We start from the raw sequence: 18,663 nt of genomic DNA, 5'->3' as shown, positions 1-18,663 counted from the left end.
GTGATTTGTTGGTGGTGACTTCTCTGTGGTCATAGGACACCTCTGTGAACTCCACGTGGTGTTGTAAGAACCTGAATCGCAGTTAGGACCCAGTTTCATGCAAAGTCGTTGACTTCTTCCTGAGAAACACTTGTGTGGAGGAGTCCTGGATGGCTGAAAGCAGCTGCCAGTTCTTCTTCTCTTTAACAACAGACTCTTCTTTAATTACTCCCAGGCTCGGAAAGCCTTGACAGAGAGACAGAAGGATCTGGAAATGAAAACACAGCAGCTAGAGGTGAAACTCAGCAACAAGACAGAAGAGGAAATCAAGAAGGCGAGGCGGAAGTCCACTCAGGCAGGTGAGTACCTGTGTCCATCAGCACATGGCAAGAACAAGGGGGAATGCACCTGCCCAGCCACCCACGTGGTTCTTGGTTTTTAATACTCTAGCTACAAAGTCAAAGTGAACCACGCCACAAATTGGTGTGATGTTAAATCCTCCGAAGAAACAAGCCCAGTTTTTCCAACTCAGATGTCACAAATGATTGATAACTCAGGTGAGAACAACAAAAGTAGGGTGAGTTCCTGTTTGATGAAAGTGTCCTTAGATTACTGAATGTTTGGGGAACTTCCAAAGTCAGATTCAGAGAAGCTTAGCTGAGGGTGTTTCTTCCATAAATCATAGTTCTTTCCTTGGTTCTTTCCTAAATCACACTCACCCACAACTTTGTGGGTGCCTATTACACTTACTATTACTGTCTCTTTCCTTGAAAGTGATTTTTTTGTTTTTTCTCCACTGCTACTCAGTGACTAAAATAATTTCTCTGCTAGGAGTACTGAGGATATAGTAGTGTGTGCTGTACTGTACTGAGGATACAGCAACGTGCTGTGACCTGTGCATATTTTACAGAGGCTCAAGCCACATCTGCAGGATCCATCAGGAACTTCTTTGAGCTCTGCAAAGCTGATTCATGCAGCTCAGTTAGTACCTTTGCTGAAAATAAGTTTTAACTAGGGCTTCCATGTTTCCTCCCTTCAACAAGGGCTCCTCCTTGGCAGAGTGGTCCTTCAGAGTTCTGAGGTTTTGAAAACTTCAGGATAGATGTCTGGGTTTTAAGGAGACTGGGAAGAGTCATTGGCAGTGTGACCATGTGTACAGGCAATCATTTGAGGAGAAAGAAAAGTTATGATTTAACACCAGGAGGCTTCATGGGACATGGTCTTTATTCACCTGAAAATTCAGAGTCTTTCTTTGTTCCTTGGATCCTTAGAAATTGTTTATAATAGGTTTTTATTGAACAAGCAAGGGAGAGCTGAAGATCAGAGAGGGAAAGAGAAGCTGAGCCTCATTTAAAGAGCAAAGAGAATTTCCTAGCTGGGGAGCAGCAGTCTCTGAGAATTGTTTTCCAAATTTGCCACCCACCTTTCCCTCTCCATCAGTGCAGAGTCCTGCAACAAAGGAAAAAAATGGAAAGAACTGCAGTTTCTTGTGTTACTGCCCTGAACACAGAAGGAGCTGGAGCTCAGCTGGAATCGGGCATCTCCAGAGATGGAGAATGCATGAGGCTGCAGATAAGCATCCCTTCATCCAACAGCTGGAGCCTGATGCATCGCTTCTCCTTGAGACAGACACCTCTTAGGCTGCAGTCTCACCTACAGAGTGCTGCCCTGCAGTTCCATAACTCATCATTATTATTTCCCATTTTAATTACTTCATTTTTCGAATATAACTTTCCATCTATGGCTTTTTTTTAACTAAAGTAGCTTGCCTTTTTATAATTCTGGGCATTTTGTGAAATACTACTTAAAGCTCATATTTTTCTTTCAAAATCTTGTCTTTTCCCCTCATTCATTCTCACCCCAATCACCTGCTTTTTTTTGCCATGCATCAAGAGCATGCATTTACTTGAAATGTTGGTATGTGTGACAAATACCATGCAACAGAACTGCTGTGAGCCCCACCAGGGTTGATCTTCAAATCCTTGGGATCTGTGTACAAAACCTGACCTGCACTTTCCTTCTAAGCTCTGGAGAAGGTTCTAGAGAAGACTGATGTGTTGCTGTCTTGACTCTTTTCAGGGGATGACCTGATGCGCTGTGTGGATCTTTACAATCAAGCCCAGTCCAAGTGGTTTGAGGAGATGGTGACCACCACTCTGGTATGTAGCACCTAAAACTACCCTTGCAAACTTGTAATAGCCTACAGTATTCATCATTCACAGCCAGTTCAGTGCAAAGCAGTGGGGAAGACTGAGTGATAAATCTCACATTGTATTTCCCATTCTCAGTCCTGAGAAAACCTCATCATCAGGGGATAAGAAGAAATAATTGTTTCTTTGCAGAAGGCCTTAAACCTGCTCAGGGCTGCTGAGGGGCCAGAACACTGGAATTGTCCTTAGGAAGGGTGAAGTACTGCACAAGAAAAATACACAATAAATCACCAAATCCATTCATACATTAATGAATTTTTCTATTCCACAGTTTCACAATTTTTTTTGGAGTCTCCCCAGAGACATCTCTTCTGCAGACTTAACAGCCCCTGTTGTCTCAGCCTGACTTGCTACAAGCTGCCTTGGAGCATCTCTGTGGCCTCCTCTGGACTCAATCCAGAAGCTGCACATCCTTCATGTGCTGCCACCCCCAGACCTGGCTGCAGTGCTCCAGGTGGGATCTCACCAGGGCAGAGGGGCAGGATCTCCTCCACCTACTGAACATGTGCTCTGCGTATTTGCCCCTGGAGAAGCACAACCTGCAAGTGCACTTGGCTCAAGAGGGCAGCCAGAGCCTGCAGCTCTGGTTTGTCAGTGCTAGAACTCAGGCTGATGAACATTTGCAGGCAAGTCTTAGTACACATGAATATAAAACCAGAACTGAAAGCAGCCTGTGCCTGCTCAGCCCAGGCGCAGATTAGTTCGTACAGAATGATGCCAAGCTGAGAGGGTCGAGGTCTGAAGGTTTTTGTCTGCATGCATACCTTCCTCCCTGAAGTTCCTGGTGCAGATACAGCGGCTGTTCTGCAGGTGGCACGCTGGATTTGGCGTTCTGGTCTTGCACATCTGTGCCCTAAGAGGGAGTGGGCTGTTTATTTCTGTAAGGGCAGTACCTCAGCTGGCAGCAGCAGTAGGAGGTCAGTCTATTTCAGCCCTATCCATTCCATAAGCTCCTTTGCTCATCTTCCTCCCCAGGCTGATAATCTGCCACCTGAGATTTTTTTTGCTGGAATGAAGAATGTTTCAGAGTTGCAGATAGCACAGGGAAGGCCAGGTTAGCAGTCTGCCAGCTTGGATGAGCTTTGATTGCACTCCACCTTGATGCTCAGTGAGTGGGCACCAGAAATGCCTGCTGAGGACAGGTTTCACAAGGTTTGGCCCCGGTGATGTGTGTGTGAGCACCAAACTTTCTGTTGAACAGCAAAGGCCATTGCAGTGATGTCTGTAAAGGCAGACTTCCACAGAGTGCTGCTGCTGCTGCTGCTGCTCAAATCATGGAATCACAGAATATCCTGAGTTGGAAGGGACTCATCAGGATCACTGAGTCCAACTCCTGGCCCTGCACAGGACACCCCAGCAATCCTACCAGGGGCCTTAGTGTGTTGTCCAGATGCTTCTTGAACTCAGACAGGATTGGACCTGTGCCACTTCCCTGTTCCAGTGCCTGAGCACCCTCTGGGTGAAGAACCTTTTCCTAATACCCAACCTAAACCTCCCCCACCTCAGCTCCAGCCATTCCCTTGGGTTCTGACACTGATCGTGGGAGTGAAGAGATCAGTGCTTCCTCTCTGCTGTCCCTCATGAGGATGTTGAAGACCACAATGAGTCTCTCTTCAGTCTCCTCCAGGCTGAACAAACCAAGTGACCTCAGCTGCCTCCCATAAGGCTTCCCCTCCAGACCCTTTATGATTCTTGTGGCCTTGCTTTGGACACTCTTAACAGCCTGATGTCTTTTTTACATTGTGGCACACAGTACTCAAGGTGAGGCCACATCAGAAGGACTAAATGCAGATTTTGGGGTATAATATCAGAATCCAGAAGAAAAGGGAGGTAGAAAATATCAGGAGGAAAGACAGAAATCGCCTGCCTTTCCAACTAAAATGTTGCTGGGTTCTGCTTGCTGCCAGCTGAGCACGGTGGAAACTTGTCCTAGCTCATCATCTGGTGAACTGTGCTCTGACAGGCTGGAAGGGGGGGTGATCTGAGCCATACACCCCAATGTGCTTTCTGCTGCCCCAGGGAATCCCTGTAATTTCTGTAGCTAGCAATAAAGCACGCGAAACTTCTTGCAGGAAACAGATTCCCTCTTGCTTGCAGCATCTCTGAAGGCAGAGGCTCCACTCTCTGCCTTGGTTGTCTCAGTTTTGGAACCTTTTGGGAAGGTTTGACCTTCTTTTCAGTTGCTAGGCTCAGGCTGAGATGACTGCTGTCGCTTGCTGTTTCTTACTCTTTGCAGAGCAGAGGAATGTGCAACCACAGAGCCCAGCTCCAAAGCATGACCCTGGGGCAGTATCGCACCTACTGGCAGCTTTTTGTCTATCATCCTTTCTCTGGGCCTCCAAGCTCAGGTTCCAGTAAAAATGTGGACTTGTTTTTCTTCATGTCCAGGAGCTTGAGAGACTAGAAGTTGAAAGGGTGGAGATGATTCGGCAGCATCTGTGCCAGTACACACAGCTGCGGCATGAGACAGACATGTTCAACCAAAGTGTGAGTGTGCTTTTTGTTTGATCCCCGTGGTCCTCACTGCCCTTCAGCTGAGCAGGATGGTCCCTCCTGACCTGCTCTGACTGGCTTTTGTCAAAGGACGTGGGAGAAGTGTCTGCAGGCAGCTTGTTAGTCTGCAGCAGTGCTGTGCTGCCTCCCTGCAGTCCTGCTCCTCCAGGACTCTCTGATCCTGGTCTCATTTCATACTGCTGGGTCACAGCTCTTTGCTGGGGGGGGGTACACAACCAACTGAAGCCCATTTGGCCAGCGTGAGCCATTATTAGCTCTCCCAGCATGATGCACTATTCCTTGAGGTCTTCTGTTTGTGCAGGGAAGATGCTGAATTGTTTCACTGTTGGAAAAGGGAGTAAATATATTTTCCTTATTAAAAACTGGCTATTTATTTTAATATTAAAATACGGGGGATGCGTGCTGACCTCAGTACAGTTTTATTTGGTGTAAGGTGCAGATTGCAGGACAGGAGTCAGAGGCTGCCTGGCTGCTGCCTGGCACAGGAAGCCTTTCTCTGCTTCATGTTAAGTCTCCCTCTTCCCTGCTTACCACAAGGCTGCACGTTCAGACCTGTCTTGTCCATCAAGGCTCATGTACATGCAGCTCTCACTTGTCTGCTGATGCAGTGTAGGCATGCCCACAGCTGCTCTGCGTGTCAGAGCAATGACTCTCTGCTTGAAATGTGCCCTTGACATTTGGATTCTTGTTTTCTTCCTTTCAGACAGTAGAACTTGTGGATCAGTTGCTTCGGAAAGTGGATCCTGCCAAAGACAGGGAACTGTGGGTAAAAGAACACAAAACTGGAGATATCCGACCTGTGGACATGGAAATATAGACTGATCTGTAGTTGGATGCGATGAGTCCACTGAATTAAGCAGGCTGACGTTTGTTTGTAAGGGTCAAAAGAGCATAGGGAAAAGGTTGTTTCACTACCAGACACCTTGTAATTTATGCCTGTATGGGCTATCTCTGTTCCATTTAGTCATTACAATGGTCCTCGTTGTGCTAAGCCTTAAGCACCAGACATTCCAGGGTGAAAAAAACAGATGTGTGCTTCCCACCAGAGGTTCCCAATTGCACGCAGCTTCCAGGAGAAATCTGCTTTCTGGTACAGAAAGTGCTCTGTTCTTCAGTGACTTTGTGCTCCACCCCTTGCATGACTATCTCTATACAGTTTGTTAGAACAACCATGCAGTGAGCCTCTGGCCAGCAAGTAGATAACTGAAAATGATGCAGGAGGCAAGGAAGTCCTGATCATGAATCCCAGGTCTATCACTGACTGCTTTCATGGCCACAGGCAAGTCAATTAACTCTCCTGGCTCCCCCATCTATAAAATAAGCGTATCTTGCAGCAATGTTGTGTGGATACATTGATTCCATATAACACTGTCTTTCACCACGGCAGTGAAGTGATGGCCCTTCTCCCAAAATCCAGGGAGAAGATTCCTGTTCTTCCTGTTTTATACTCCCTCTCAGGGATACATAAACCCATTTTCATGATTTCTGTTGTAGGCCACTCGATAAGTTTGAAAGTGTTGCCATCACAATTTTTTATCAAGAAAGACTTGGTTGTACTATACCTACCTCATTAGCTGTCAGAGTGCCCTCGATGACAGAAGGAGGTTATATTCCAAGGAATAAATGAGATGTTAAAAATCTTTCCTGCTCATGCAAGGTGTTTTTCCACAGAATCTCCTTAAAGACAGTCCTCTAACAGTTTACTTGGGATTCAGGTTTAAATTTCCTTCGTTGGTTTCTTCAGGTGAATATCACAGACCTTAGGTATTTTTAATTACTGAGTTTGTCCAGCTAAATTTTGGCTTTTATCTTTTTGGAGCCTGATTTTCAAAGGTGCCATGAATATGTCATGCTAGATTGCATTCAGTGTAGATGTAGGTGCCCAGCACTTCTGTGCCATCAGAGTCCTAACCTGAGTTGTTTTCTATGTTACCCTTACTGCAAACCACCAAAAAATTCAACACTGCTCTTAGCAAATAGTGTTACATAGTTTGGAGACTGGTTTTGAAAAGGTATTTATTTTCTTCTGCTGTTACTTCTGATTGATTATTCAGTGTTGCTGTTAATATATTTTTTCAGCATTTCATACAATGCAAAGATTCTTCAGATTCTTGCTTTAGATCCAGGAGAAACCTTGATTCTCACCACTGTGGCCTTTACTCAGTGTTTACTGTGGTCTTAGCTACAATTTCCCAAACCATGGTATTTCATTTGACCCACAGTTATGCTCCATTTTGTCTCACTGTTACTGTCTTTTTCTCCCCAGCCCCAGAACTGCATCCTTCCTTTGTTCTACTGCTATTCCAGGTTTTTGTTCACCATCCTCCCAAGTGCTGCAATTAGATCACTGGGAGTCAATATTCCTCTTTACAAATACAAACTGAGACACAGAAAAGTCTTATCTGAAGCATGTTTTTAACATTGCTGCAGTGGTTATTTTTCTGGTTTATTATTTCAGACTGAATTCTCTTGCATTTTTCTATTGCTCCCTTTTTCTTAACCATCTCTTTACCAGTTCAGGTTCGTTCCTGCCTTGCAGATGCCTTCACAACCCACTCCTCTGCTGCTTCATAACCTTTATAAACCTTTTGCATGCTGGCAGTTGTAGTGTCATGACTACTGCATGCTCAGGATCACCGTTCCTGTGTGACACCTCCTGTGCTGCACTTTCCCTGCACACTTGGGAATTTGGACTACTGTTTTATTCTTGGTGTTGGAAGAGCACACTGTGATGTGAGCCTCACCTCAGTTCCTGCAGAGACCATTGCAACACCAGTTGAAGTGTTTGGTTTGTGAGTGTCCTTGAGCTTAGTTAGAGCCTCCCTGGAATCCTTTTCTCTTTCCCTTCTTCCCTCAAGCAGGGCATTGATGATCTCTCCTTTTCAGTCTCTCTACTGATTCACTTGCTGTCTTGCTAATTTTTTGGGCATACCAGTGTATACTTTTCTTACCTTGCACTTCAGAGGACAGGCACTTTTTTATTTTTTAAGCCACAAGTGCAGGTTGAACTTTCAAAACTTCAGTGGCCAAAATAACGTGAATACGTGTAAGCTGCATTTCAGGTTGCCCCCTCTTCTAGGCTGTATTGCAAATTGAAATGAGCAGTCTTGACAATGCCTCAGAACATTCTTGTTTTGATTACAAAACAAAGCTAGTTGTGCACTTTATACAGTATTCTCCTTAATAAATACCTGAAATAATCTGTTAGCAATTACACTTTATTTTTCCTCTTTCTTTAAAGATGTTTGTTATATTATCTATTTTGGACTGGAAATACTGTCCATTAGCACAGCTTCCTCTGGGGACTGCAATGTGTTTTGGTTCCTGTACTAAGGTGTATTTATGCTGCTCTAAATTCTTAGGGGGGTTGGTTTTTTTGTTGTTTCTGTTTGTTTGGGGTTTTTTTTTTTTTTTACTTTGGGTTTTATTTCTGGACAGTTTTCCTGCTTCTAGTTCTTGGTCCATTTAAAATGTTTTAGGGATGTGATTTGCCCAGAGCAGCAATTCTCTTGGTGGAGTCTGATCTCTTTGTCACTTCAATAAGCAGAGGAGAGCACAGGTACCTGGCTGCTGATCTTTCCCAGCCCCAGGAGACTCTGGGTTCTGCTCCACGGTGGGTGAGATGCTTCGTCCACAACAGCACTTCCATCTGTATTCAGTGGAAGTTTTGCTGTTGCCTGTAAACAGTTTCCAGCTTACTTCTTTCAAAAGATGATATTCCTCCTTGATCCAACACTGCAGATCAGTGTCACCTGGCTCGTTCCCTTCTCTGACTGGTGCATCCTGCACAGTGTGATGTCTTACAGGTCAGGGCATGCTGGAGTTCCAGTGCTTCTAACAGGCAGCATCTTGAAAGTGGCATGTTTAAAGGAAAGCATGGATTCCTGCTCTCATGTTTGTTCCTAAGAAGGTAACTTTGGGAGTTTCAGCATTGCTCTGTTTGTCTTCCACTGAGTTTCAGAGATGCAGTGGAACTCAGTATCTCTTCATGCTCCTCCTAAACAGCTGCTTCTCCAGAGCAAGATGCAGCTTGGTGTTTTATTAAAATCCTGGCATCCATGGATGCTGCGTGATGATGCTGCAGTGTGACTGACTAATAGAGTACCAAAGTAAGTCTCTTCCCTCCATACGTACTGAGCTTAGGCATCGTCTCATTTCATCTGGCAGCTCCCACGCTTGGTGTGAGTTTTTGCTGGTTTAGTCACTGTGGGTATCAGATTGGCAGGGCTCTCTCCCATCTTCGTGTGCTCTGAGGTCACAGAGCAGGTCAGTTCTCAGTTAACACTGTTTGCTTTCACTGGCAGAGGTAGAACAAGTGGGAGTTTTCCTCTGGTCCTTAGCAGGTAGCTCTGTTTGTCCAGATCTGTTGAAGCCACCTGTGTTTTGGGAGTGCTGCCACACCTGTGGAGCTCTCTCTTGGTCTGAGCGATGCTGTCACACACGTGTCCTATGCTGGAGGGCTCTCTGGCACTCTCCATTTCAGCCAGAGCCTTTTGGCCCTTGTCTTAGCAAAAGGGCTTCCTGAATTCCTTCAGGAGTTCAGGTCTGTGGCTTCAGGTCTGTTGAGTGTCCTGACACCAGCGCCAGAGCTGGTGAGGTGCTTGTACCCTCAGCTGCCGTACAGAATGAGAACTTCTTATTCATCATCCATGCCTCCCTGCCTGTGTCTTCAAAGCCATCTTCTGGCACAGTTGAAATTCTTTCTCTCTAAGGTATTTTTTCAGCTTGTTTCCTACCAGAACTCGTTCTGGATCCAGTGCTGTTGGCTGATTCCTGCTGGAGTTTATGAGCTGAAAGCAGTGAGTCCTTCACCACATGGGCCAAAGGTACTCTTCTCCCATTAGGGGCAAGATTCCAGTTTCTTTCTTGGAGCAATAGCCAAAAAAGGCCTAATTCAGATTTCCAACTTGCTCCAGATTCAGTCATCTCTCTAACTCACACTTGTTCATCACTCCTATGGGTTGGACATCTTTTGAAAGACTTTGCTTGCTCCCTTATAGGGACGTTAGTTCATTATTGGACACTGGAATTTTAGAAGATTGCTTTAATTTTTTTTTTTTTTTTTAATTTTAAAACACTGTAACAGCAGTGAAAATGATACAGAAATCCCTGTTATGTCTCTAGACTCCCTTTCCTCCTGTGCAGCCCTTTCTGAGCTGCTGGGGGGCAGCTGTGCTCCCCCTTATGTTGCACAGGTAAACACTGAAATCACACTTCCTTGAGTGCCTAACAGGCAAACTTGTGCACTGCTTCTTTTTCCCATTATGCAGCTTTTTTTTTCTTTGCTTAGGTTGGGGGTTTTTTTTCCCTAACAGGAATTTTCTGTGAGGCATTCACAGGAAACTTCTACATGCTCGTAGCAGTCATCATTTCTCAGGTTTTGTCAGAACCTCCTTAAAGTTTTCCCTGTTTTTAATGTCATTATTTAAGTACTCGCTGCAAGTTAGGCTTGTTACATACAAATGTGCATTCTTCACCTGTTCTTTGGAAGTGCTCAGCACTCAGAGATTTCTTGGAATACAACAGGGAGCTAAGAGGTGAGAGTCTTTGAAAATCAGGCTAACAAACAGAAATGCACAAGCCTCTTTTTTCCTTACTTGTACTCAAGTACACAGATAAAGTAAATACTGAGAAACGAGAAATACTTAATGGATGAGATGTAGTTGCTCTCTGTGCAGCTCCCAGCAGCTCCAGTAATGTTCTTGTGTCTGGCTGCAGTCAGAACACACCTCTGGAGTATGGACCACCAGGTCACCTACTGATGTAGCTGTAAAAAATCCATAATTCAGTGACAAAGTAGCTCTGCCCGTCTATTTCTTCAGTCACACACAGGGAGAGAAAGGGCACTGCTTACCCAGGAGGGTCCTTCACTACCAAGCACCTTAAGAAATCCAGACGAGCACTTTGAAGGTCCCCCTGGAACGAGTAGATGTGACTTCTTGATGTGATTATTTGATTGTTTCCTTCTGGACTGAAAACAGATTTACTATTTAACAGTAGTATCTTGTGTGCTCTTGTCCACTAGTGCAGCCTGCTGTGTCTGTTCCCAGAGGTGGCAGGCAGAGTCCAGTGTCCTGGGAGCAGTCCTGGTCCCCCTGACATTCCTCTCATTTGGCAAGAACTACGTCTTCAAAAGACAGTGTCAGAAAAGCAGTTTTGAAAACAGTGAGCTTTTCAGTTCACAGTCCTTTCTGGAAGGCCTGAAGGCTTTTTGCTACCCAGTGTGTGTTGAAGTAGGAGAGAGACGTGGCAGAGGTTGCTGAAGCGTTGGCTCTGAGGGGTCCTTGCTGTGTGGACATTGCTCCCATCCTGGCACAGGGGTGGGGAATGGCCCACAGGCATCCTGTGTGCACCAGAGGAGCCTGCTGGTCCAATCTATCTTAAACCAGGTGGGCAAGAGTCACAGGTAAATTCAGATTAAAAACAGACACATAGGGCAGGAAGATCGTTTCTTCTGTGGCATCTCTGTCAGACCCTGATGGGAAACGAGCAGTGGTGAGTAAGTGGCCCATCATTCTCCCCATTCTGCTCAGCACTTGAAAATCAGTGATGAAGTGTTCCATTGTGTCTGTTGCTGATACAGAGCTCTCCAGCTCACACCTGGTTGCACCCGTGGAAGAGCAGTAGGTGCCAGTGCTGCCCTGGGGACTGGAGCACGGGCTCTGGCATTTGGCTGCCCCACACCGGGTCGGGTGTGCTGAGCCTTCTGTGCTTCAGGAGCCCGGAGCACACAGCCCTGCTGTTGCACAGTGGGAATGAAGTCTTTCCTGGCAGCAAATCCTTGTCTTTTCCTGAGAAGTGTTGTTGTATAAATAACACCCATTACTTTGTCTTACAGTAGATTTTATTCATATGAGTGGTGCATCTTTCAGCTCTTAATTTTTCCCTCTCTGTTGTTACTGTAGCCAGCTCTTCATCAATGAAGTACAGCACTTTTCAGGACCTTTTCTTTAATTCTGAAATTTCATAGAACATATCTGTTATTTCGACATGCTGACCAAACGTCATGCTTTCGGGTGTTTTCTGAGAGTTTTAAGAGCTTTTTTGGAGAGGTTATTTTGGTTTTTACTTTGGAGTTTTCCTATCAGCCACCAGGTTTGGAAGTGTAATAACTCCTTTTTGTGCTAGCCACAGTTTCTTTTTTCTTCCTGGACATTTTTTCTGAAGGGAGCAACACATAGCACAATTCAACTTAAATTTCTAATCCCATGCATTCCTCAAGGCAGAAACCTTTTGTGCCTAATGATGCATCTAAGAACTGTATGTGGATAAAATATTTCATAGACCAATTTAAAAAAAAAAGTCTTAAGTTAACCACATAATAATTACAGAAAAAAAATACATATAGATTTGAGACATTCAAATTTAATTCCCTCAACTTACATTAAGTTGAACTATTTCAGGTGTGTCGTAAGAGACAAACTCAGTGGATATTCCGAACAAAAGCTTTCCAGCTGCTCTATCCAGGTTCAGTGAGTGGACAGGACTATAATTTTGAATATATGCCGTCTTTTAGGGCTACTGATTTAACAAGTAACTGAGTAATGGCTTGTATCACAACCCTATTAAAATTCTGCTAGTAGATCCCCTTGAAGTGCCTCTTTAAATAGTATCAGCTACAAAAAAAATACATAAAAAATACACAAATTCACCCTACAAATTGCCAAATCTCAGGAGCAGCCATTGTGCACAAAGCTGTGCAGGATTCTCAGCCCCCTTCCTTGCTCTGAACTGTGCACCCTTTTAGGACACCCACATCTCCAGGAGACCTGCCTTTGTCTCTGATAATTTACTGTCCAGCTCAGGCATCCTCAGTTCTCAGTGCTTAAAATGGAATAGAAAAAATTGCACTTAAAAGCAACTGCATTGAAGCCAATCTTTGGACCCATCCTTCAGTGTAGGGTTCTCAGTAGAATAAGCAGGGAATTCTGCATAAAAATAGTATGCAGTGATAATTTTGCATAGAAGAGTTGTGATACTTTACTGTGTAAAATTAATAATAAATAATAAAACCCCACAGCTTTTTTTTTTCTTACAGCAGTTGCTGAGAAGAAATGTTCTGGTCCTGGAACTCAAAAGCTGAATGTGATTTCAGGGATCTCACATCTGCTAACATAATAATCATAGTCATGTTAATCCCAGAATTTGGGAATGGTTGACCTGAAATCCGTTGTTCCTTTGGAGTTTTTTGATGGAATGGCTGAGGTTATCAGAACAGCCTAAGGAATTTGGATGTTCATACTCTTGCAGATCAAAAGCACTCCTTAGGGACAGCAGTCTCTATCCATTATGAAAACAGCAGGCACTAGTGATGGACAAATAACTTTCTTCTCCTTAGATGATTTCCTTGTTTTCTGCAACGCAGGACAGTGCGAGAATTCCACTGGGCAGTTCTGCAGACTCTGTAGCAGCAGGGATTCACAGGCAGGCCAGATTACCAGTCATACACTAAACCAGAGTTTTCTACCAAAATAAAGTTGCTTATTTGGTCCTTTTTTTGTGTAAGTTTTCCTAAATACTTCTAAATTTCTAGGAAAGTTGTCTTTTGCCAGTACTAATGACTTGTTTTTAAAGATGCTTAACCAAAATTTTGTAACTTCCCATAAATTTTGGCTGACTAGACCCCTTAAATAGTTTATTTATCATACAGCCTCTGTCTGGGTTACTAGTAAATCTTGGATCATTGTGGAAATTACAGGATGGCTTTTGTTCCCTAAGGATAGATGAAGGAATCACTTACTGAACTTAAGTTGAATGAAGAAAAGATTTAAGGGGCAGATCTTCAGCTCGGGTAAACTGGCAGGGTTCAGTGGAGCTCCTTGATGTTGGCTGTGGATCTTGTCCTTCAGTGTTGAAGGCATTTCCTCTATGTAATTTTTCTGTCTTACTGTAAAACGATTTCATATGGTTAAACTGTATTTTCCTATATTGTTCTGCAAGTTTATATACACCATAGTGCTCATCTCATCTCCTGTAAAATAAACTGTACAGAGACACATTGAGCATGGAACTGTCTTTACCCCGTTGCTTTTTCTTCTCCCACAGCCCCACACCCTGCGAGTGCAGTTTGATCAAAGACACCCTGTGGGGTGTCACATGGACTTTGTTGATACGAACTTAGTGCAGCTTGAATTTGCAGCCACGTCACGGAGGTGCAATCTGTTTGTGCTTACCCTTTTCAGATCTTCACATGATTTTCAGACACATATGGTTCCTACAATTTTTTTTTTTTCCCCCAGAAATCAATTCAAGTAGCACCTGTGGTTAAGTGGTTCTTAAGCAAGCAAGCTGACCATGAGCAGGCTGAGAGCAGCTGCCATGGAATGGGTGTGCTTTCATGTTTTAAGTGATCTGGAGGCCTTTCCCACCCAGTCAGTCCTTTACCCTCATGTTTCACATGCAGCTTGAAGCTCAGTTAAAAACACTGCTATAAAGTGCTCTTAATAAATTGTTCTCCTTTCAGTATTTGAGTTAACATGCATGCTGACAGGTTTCCTGACCAAGTCAAAATCAGGCCTGCCAAAATCCTGTCTAACCCAACACCTGCCTGTGGAAGGGGGCTCAGAGCACCCAGGGGTCACAGTTGTGCAGAACACAAGGCCACCTTCCAGCAGGGTGTGACTCCTGGAGGCAGCACATCCATACATCTCATAAACCTCAGTGGAGACTCCTTCTAAGAATTTTTCCAGTTTTGAACTGACGTTAGAATTGGTTTCTGTGACCCCCTGAGCTCAGTGTGCTTGTGCATGGAGGTGGGAAGGGGTGCCAGAGGTCTGCACGCTCTCCTTGGAAAGGAGAAGACACTGCAAGTGAGACATTGAAAAAGTTCCCAGGTGGAAGCTTGGTTTTCACAGCAGTGTCTTTGCATCTTGTCCTAAGTTGCCTAAATCTATTAAAAAAATGTCAGAACGCTGTTTCAGACTCAGGCCTGAACTCCAGCAGTGCTCCTGGTCCCGTGGGCCAGCCCTCAGGCAGGGGAGTCCCGTGGGTGCTCTTGGAGCCTGACAATGTTGATCCTGTTGGGTCTGTCTTCATCTGTGTTGGCTGCTGTACACACAAAGAGACAACTCTGCCTTGCAGGGCTTGGGATGGACAGCCAGCCAGCCTGCAGAAGGTCACAGGTGCTTATTTGCAGTGTTCATGGAAGGAGTCACATAAGGCCACTGAAATACTGCTGTCAGTTGAAAAAGTTAAACTTATTCTACAAGGTGAATGGGCTGACGTGAGTTTTTTAAACCTTCAGAGGTCAGGGTGACCCATGTTCTGCACGAGGCCCTTAGAGATGAAGCTGTGTGTAAAGTAAAAGTAAAGCTATGTGTACAGCAACTGGTTTAACTCAGATCTTGTAATCTTTCCTGGTTTGCTACACCACCACCATTTCTGTCATGTGGTTTCAGTGAACACAGTGGCAGTTTCTGAGCTGATGGTCAAAGGGTCCAGGGAGTGCTTCCTTTGAGCTAACCTCACACACAAGGCAAGTTTCAGCAGCCGTGATCTTCTGGCTTCACTCAAACCACAGAAATACTCATGTCCTATTTCTGACTTGGGGAAGTTACTGTCTTGGTCCTTATACAAATGAAAAAAAAATACAAACATGCACTAGTGAAGTATTTATTGTAGGGACAAACAGTCCAACCTCAGTGGTCTGTGCTGCAGGCTGTTTGCACTGTTTTCACAAGTCCCTGAAAGCAGAGGATGAAAACCTCCAGCTCTGATTTGATTTTGACTTCCTGTTTTACAAACTACAAAACCAAACACTCAAGTCTCCCAGAGCTATACCATAAGTTTCAGTCTTTTTATTTACAGAGCTACGATTTTTTTTCTTTTTTTTAGATTTAGCAAATGTTTTAAGACTGTGTCATTTGGTTCTTTGCTCGAAGAGACCGGGACTGGTTTTATGCATCAGCTTCTTGGATTTATTTAAGCTGAGTCCTAGAGTGCCAGTCAGCTCTGCTCACAGGCTTCAGGGGCTCTTCCCACTGCCTTTTCACTTCCTGCAAGTCTGTGTAAAAGGGAGGAAGGCTGCTGGATGGCACTGGGATGGAATGTGGAAATGAGGGGGCTAAGTCCAGACACCTTCCTGGCACTGCTCACAGTTCTCAGGGATCTTTCATGTGGGCTCACATTATCACAAAAATGCCTGCAAATTGTGTGCAGCTGTGTGTTCAAGAGCACAGTTAACAGCCTGGGTGCTGTGGTGCTTACATACATTACAGGCACGTGTGCTCAATGCCTTTTGGACCTTTGTTGCTTTATGCTTTCTCTCTGTTGCTGCAACAAATTCGTTTCTTAACCTCCCAAGTCTGTGGCAAGTAAAACTCTGGATTAGGCCAAAGGTCCATGTAGTCAAGTGTCCTGGCATGACAGTGACTAGTAAGCACCACTTTCACAGGGAAAGGTGGGAGAGGAAAGCTTTGTAATGAATTACATGAAATACATTGTGATTCAGCCCTAGATTGCACTTTGATCTCTGCTCAGGGAGTCTCTTCCCCAGGAGTTTCAGTGTTGTAGTTAAATGGCACTCGACAGATTTTTTGCCTCCCTAAAGATAAATTGATAGACTGTTTAGTCAGTGATTGATAACTGATCTTCTGTGATACCTTTCTCAAATAACGTTTAATAAGTCCACCCCTCTCCTCCCCTGAAAGACAAAGGAGAAAGGAAAAAGCTGAAGAATTCTTCCTGGTGCGTTTTTGTTCCTTTCCTTCGTTCTGCTGGGTGGTGGTTTGCACCCTCTTTGCTGAGCCAGTGTGATGAACATGATACACAAGGAAACAGCCTTGGAGCCTTTGAGGGCTGCTTGTGTGGCAGCTGAACTTCAGTTTCCTGGAGCTAATTGCAGTGACGAAGTTCACAAGCAGCTGCTCCTCACTGGAGTTGTGTGTGGCTCCAGGAATGACTGCAGAGATATCTAAACACGAGATGACATTTAGCACAGCAGAGAGTTTGTGAGATTTGAAATGGCAGGTGGAAAAACATAGTTAAAAATCCGGAAGTGTGGTTGCTATGGAAGCTGGAAAAGATGATGTCAGCAAAATAACATCATGAAGAATTTTACAGATCACAGAATTTTCCTTAATGGGAGCTCACACTGATGGGAAAAGGGAAGAAAATCTGAGAATCAAATGAAAAGAAGAAGCTGTATCCTGAAAGGAAGGAGCAGTATTATCGATTCCAAGGCATAACTGACAGAGCTTTCCAGAATGGAATGGTTGTGCTTTACTATTTGAGCCTCTGAGGCACAGACTCTGACATGTAGAAGCAATATATTTAACAAAGAATGTAAGTGCACATGAATAATTAGCATAGAGTTGACATCTCTGGCTGTAGGAGGAGCCACTGTGTCTGGAAGGGTGTGCTCTAGGTGTAGTAAAATACAAAAGATTTATAGCATGTCTCACGACAGATTACTGAGATGGAATAAACCTTATTTGTACATATCAGATCAGTTATCACACCACATCTAATGGCAAAGCTCTTCTGAACCCCACAAGCTATTCTCGGCTTGGAATGCAATTTTTTTTTTCTTTTTTTTTTTTGTCATGCAAGTTTTGACAGAAAAAACAACCCTTGGCAAAGACAACTCCAAAGCTGTGGGAGTCAGGTTTTGGCGTGGGTTGTCTCTGATGTCCTAAGCGTTCATGTGCCACCTTGTCCTACTGAATGGATTGACTCAGCAGAGCCCAAACTCCCAGGACTGTGGGAGGAGGATGGGCTCTCTCCCCAAGAGGGAAGGAGCCTTTATCTCACTCCAGACTTTCTCATAAGGCAGTGGAAATCTGGGGACTAAAGGTGAGCAACCAACTGATAAAGAGAAAATGCCTGTTACCGTGTCTACACAAGCATAAAACCCTGGGGGAATGTAAAACTTTCTGTTGCCTGGTAATTAGTCGAAGTGCAGATTAGATACATCATTTACATAAAATACCACTTGTAAACAAACACCAGTTTAGGTCAGTCAGTCTCCTCCACTCGTTTTGTCAGAGCAAGACCCTATTTCTTGTCCTTCTGACGCCATGAAGATTTTTGCCTTTTCTTTTATACCCCTGTTACACCTTTTTACAACTTCTGTATTCCCAGTGCTTTTTGCCTCCATTCTTGGACTTGTTTGTCAAGCTAAGAGACTCAACATTTTAGAAGCTTCGTAGTTAGGGATCAGTGTGCCCCAGAGCCCAAGGTCCTCTCCAGAACACATTCTGTAAACCAAGATAGAACCATCCAGGGGAAGGTTCCTTGGGGAGGGGGGCTCATTCCAGCCTCTCATTGGGGAATCTTTGATAGATCTGCTAATTAGTAACACCTATAATGTTATACCCAATGTTGGGGGGGAGTTACGGGAAGAAGAGAGACACAGAGACACAGGGAAAGACTCGACCAGGAAAAGGCATCACTTCGACTGTTTCTGTGTGTCTAGTCCGTGCACTTGGAGGATCCCTGGCTGCTACAGCTGGTTTTATCTGCTCATCGGGCTGCAGTGTCCCTCCAGGGGCTCCACAAAGGGTGGAAAGAAAATCCCAGGAGGATTCCTGGCTGCAGACCTTCAAGTTCCCAGGAGGACAGTCAGCTATTCCTACCACTCACTGTTAACTAGGTGTGAATTGTGAGGTTCGCTGCTGTCTTCTAGAAATAGTTTGTTTAGAAACCAGGAGCTTGTAATGATTCTGTAAAATAAATAATGCTATATTCTTAGGATGAAACCTGCTGTTATCAACTTAGAAACGTGCTTTCTGAAGGAATCCATGTGATGGTTGTTTTTATCAGACCTCAGGCCAACAGGGCCTGCTTATATAACAACAGTTGATTTTTATAAACTGAAAGAGGCAAAAAGCCCAAACACATAATAGAGAGGAGAAAATGCAGCTAGAGGGACTGCTGTTAGGAGAACAGAAAACTGGTTTCTTGACCATATGAAACTCTTTAAAATGCAATTAAAAAGTAAACTATTTCACTGAGATACCAT

At 44.3% G+C, this 18,663-nt stretch overlaps 1 protein-coding gene across 4 annotated transcripts in view; it reads left to right on the top strand.

The window, feature by feature from the left end:
- GAS7 (growth arrest specific 7) overlaps positions 1 to 13,713 on the top strand; it is an 85,966-nt gene extending 72,253 nt beyond the window's left edge. For all 4 annotated transcript variants that reach the window (XM_048323440.1, XM_048323441.1, XM_048323439.1 and 1 more), the window contains 4 exons: positions 215 to 338; positions 2,059 to 2,138; positions 4,578 to 4,676; positions 5,407 to 13,713. In XM_048323440.1, coding sequence (XP_048179397.1) covers positions 215 to 338; positions 2,059 to 2,138; positions 4,578 to 4,676; positions 5,407 to 5,520 — 417 coding nt within the window. In that variant the 3' untranslated portion in view covers positions 5,521 to 13,713. The remainder of the gene's footprint in view (positions 1 to 214; positions 339 to 2,058; positions 2,139 to 4,577; positions 4,677 to 5,406) is intronic.
- Positions 13,714 to 18,663: the final 4,950 nt, after the last annotated feature.

This window comes from Corvus hawaiiensis, chromosome 19, assembly GCF_020740725.1.
Source record: "Corvus hawaiiensis isolate bCorHaw1 chromosome 19, bCorHaw1.pri.cur, whole genome shotgun sequence".
In the NCBI taxonomy this organism is placed as follows: Eukaryota; Metazoa; Chordata; class Aves; order Passeriformes; family Corvidae; genus Corvus; species Corvus hawaiiensis.
The sequence above is the reverse complement of the archived record's forward strand: the minus strand, read 5'-3'. Positions and strand labels throughout refer to the sequence as shown.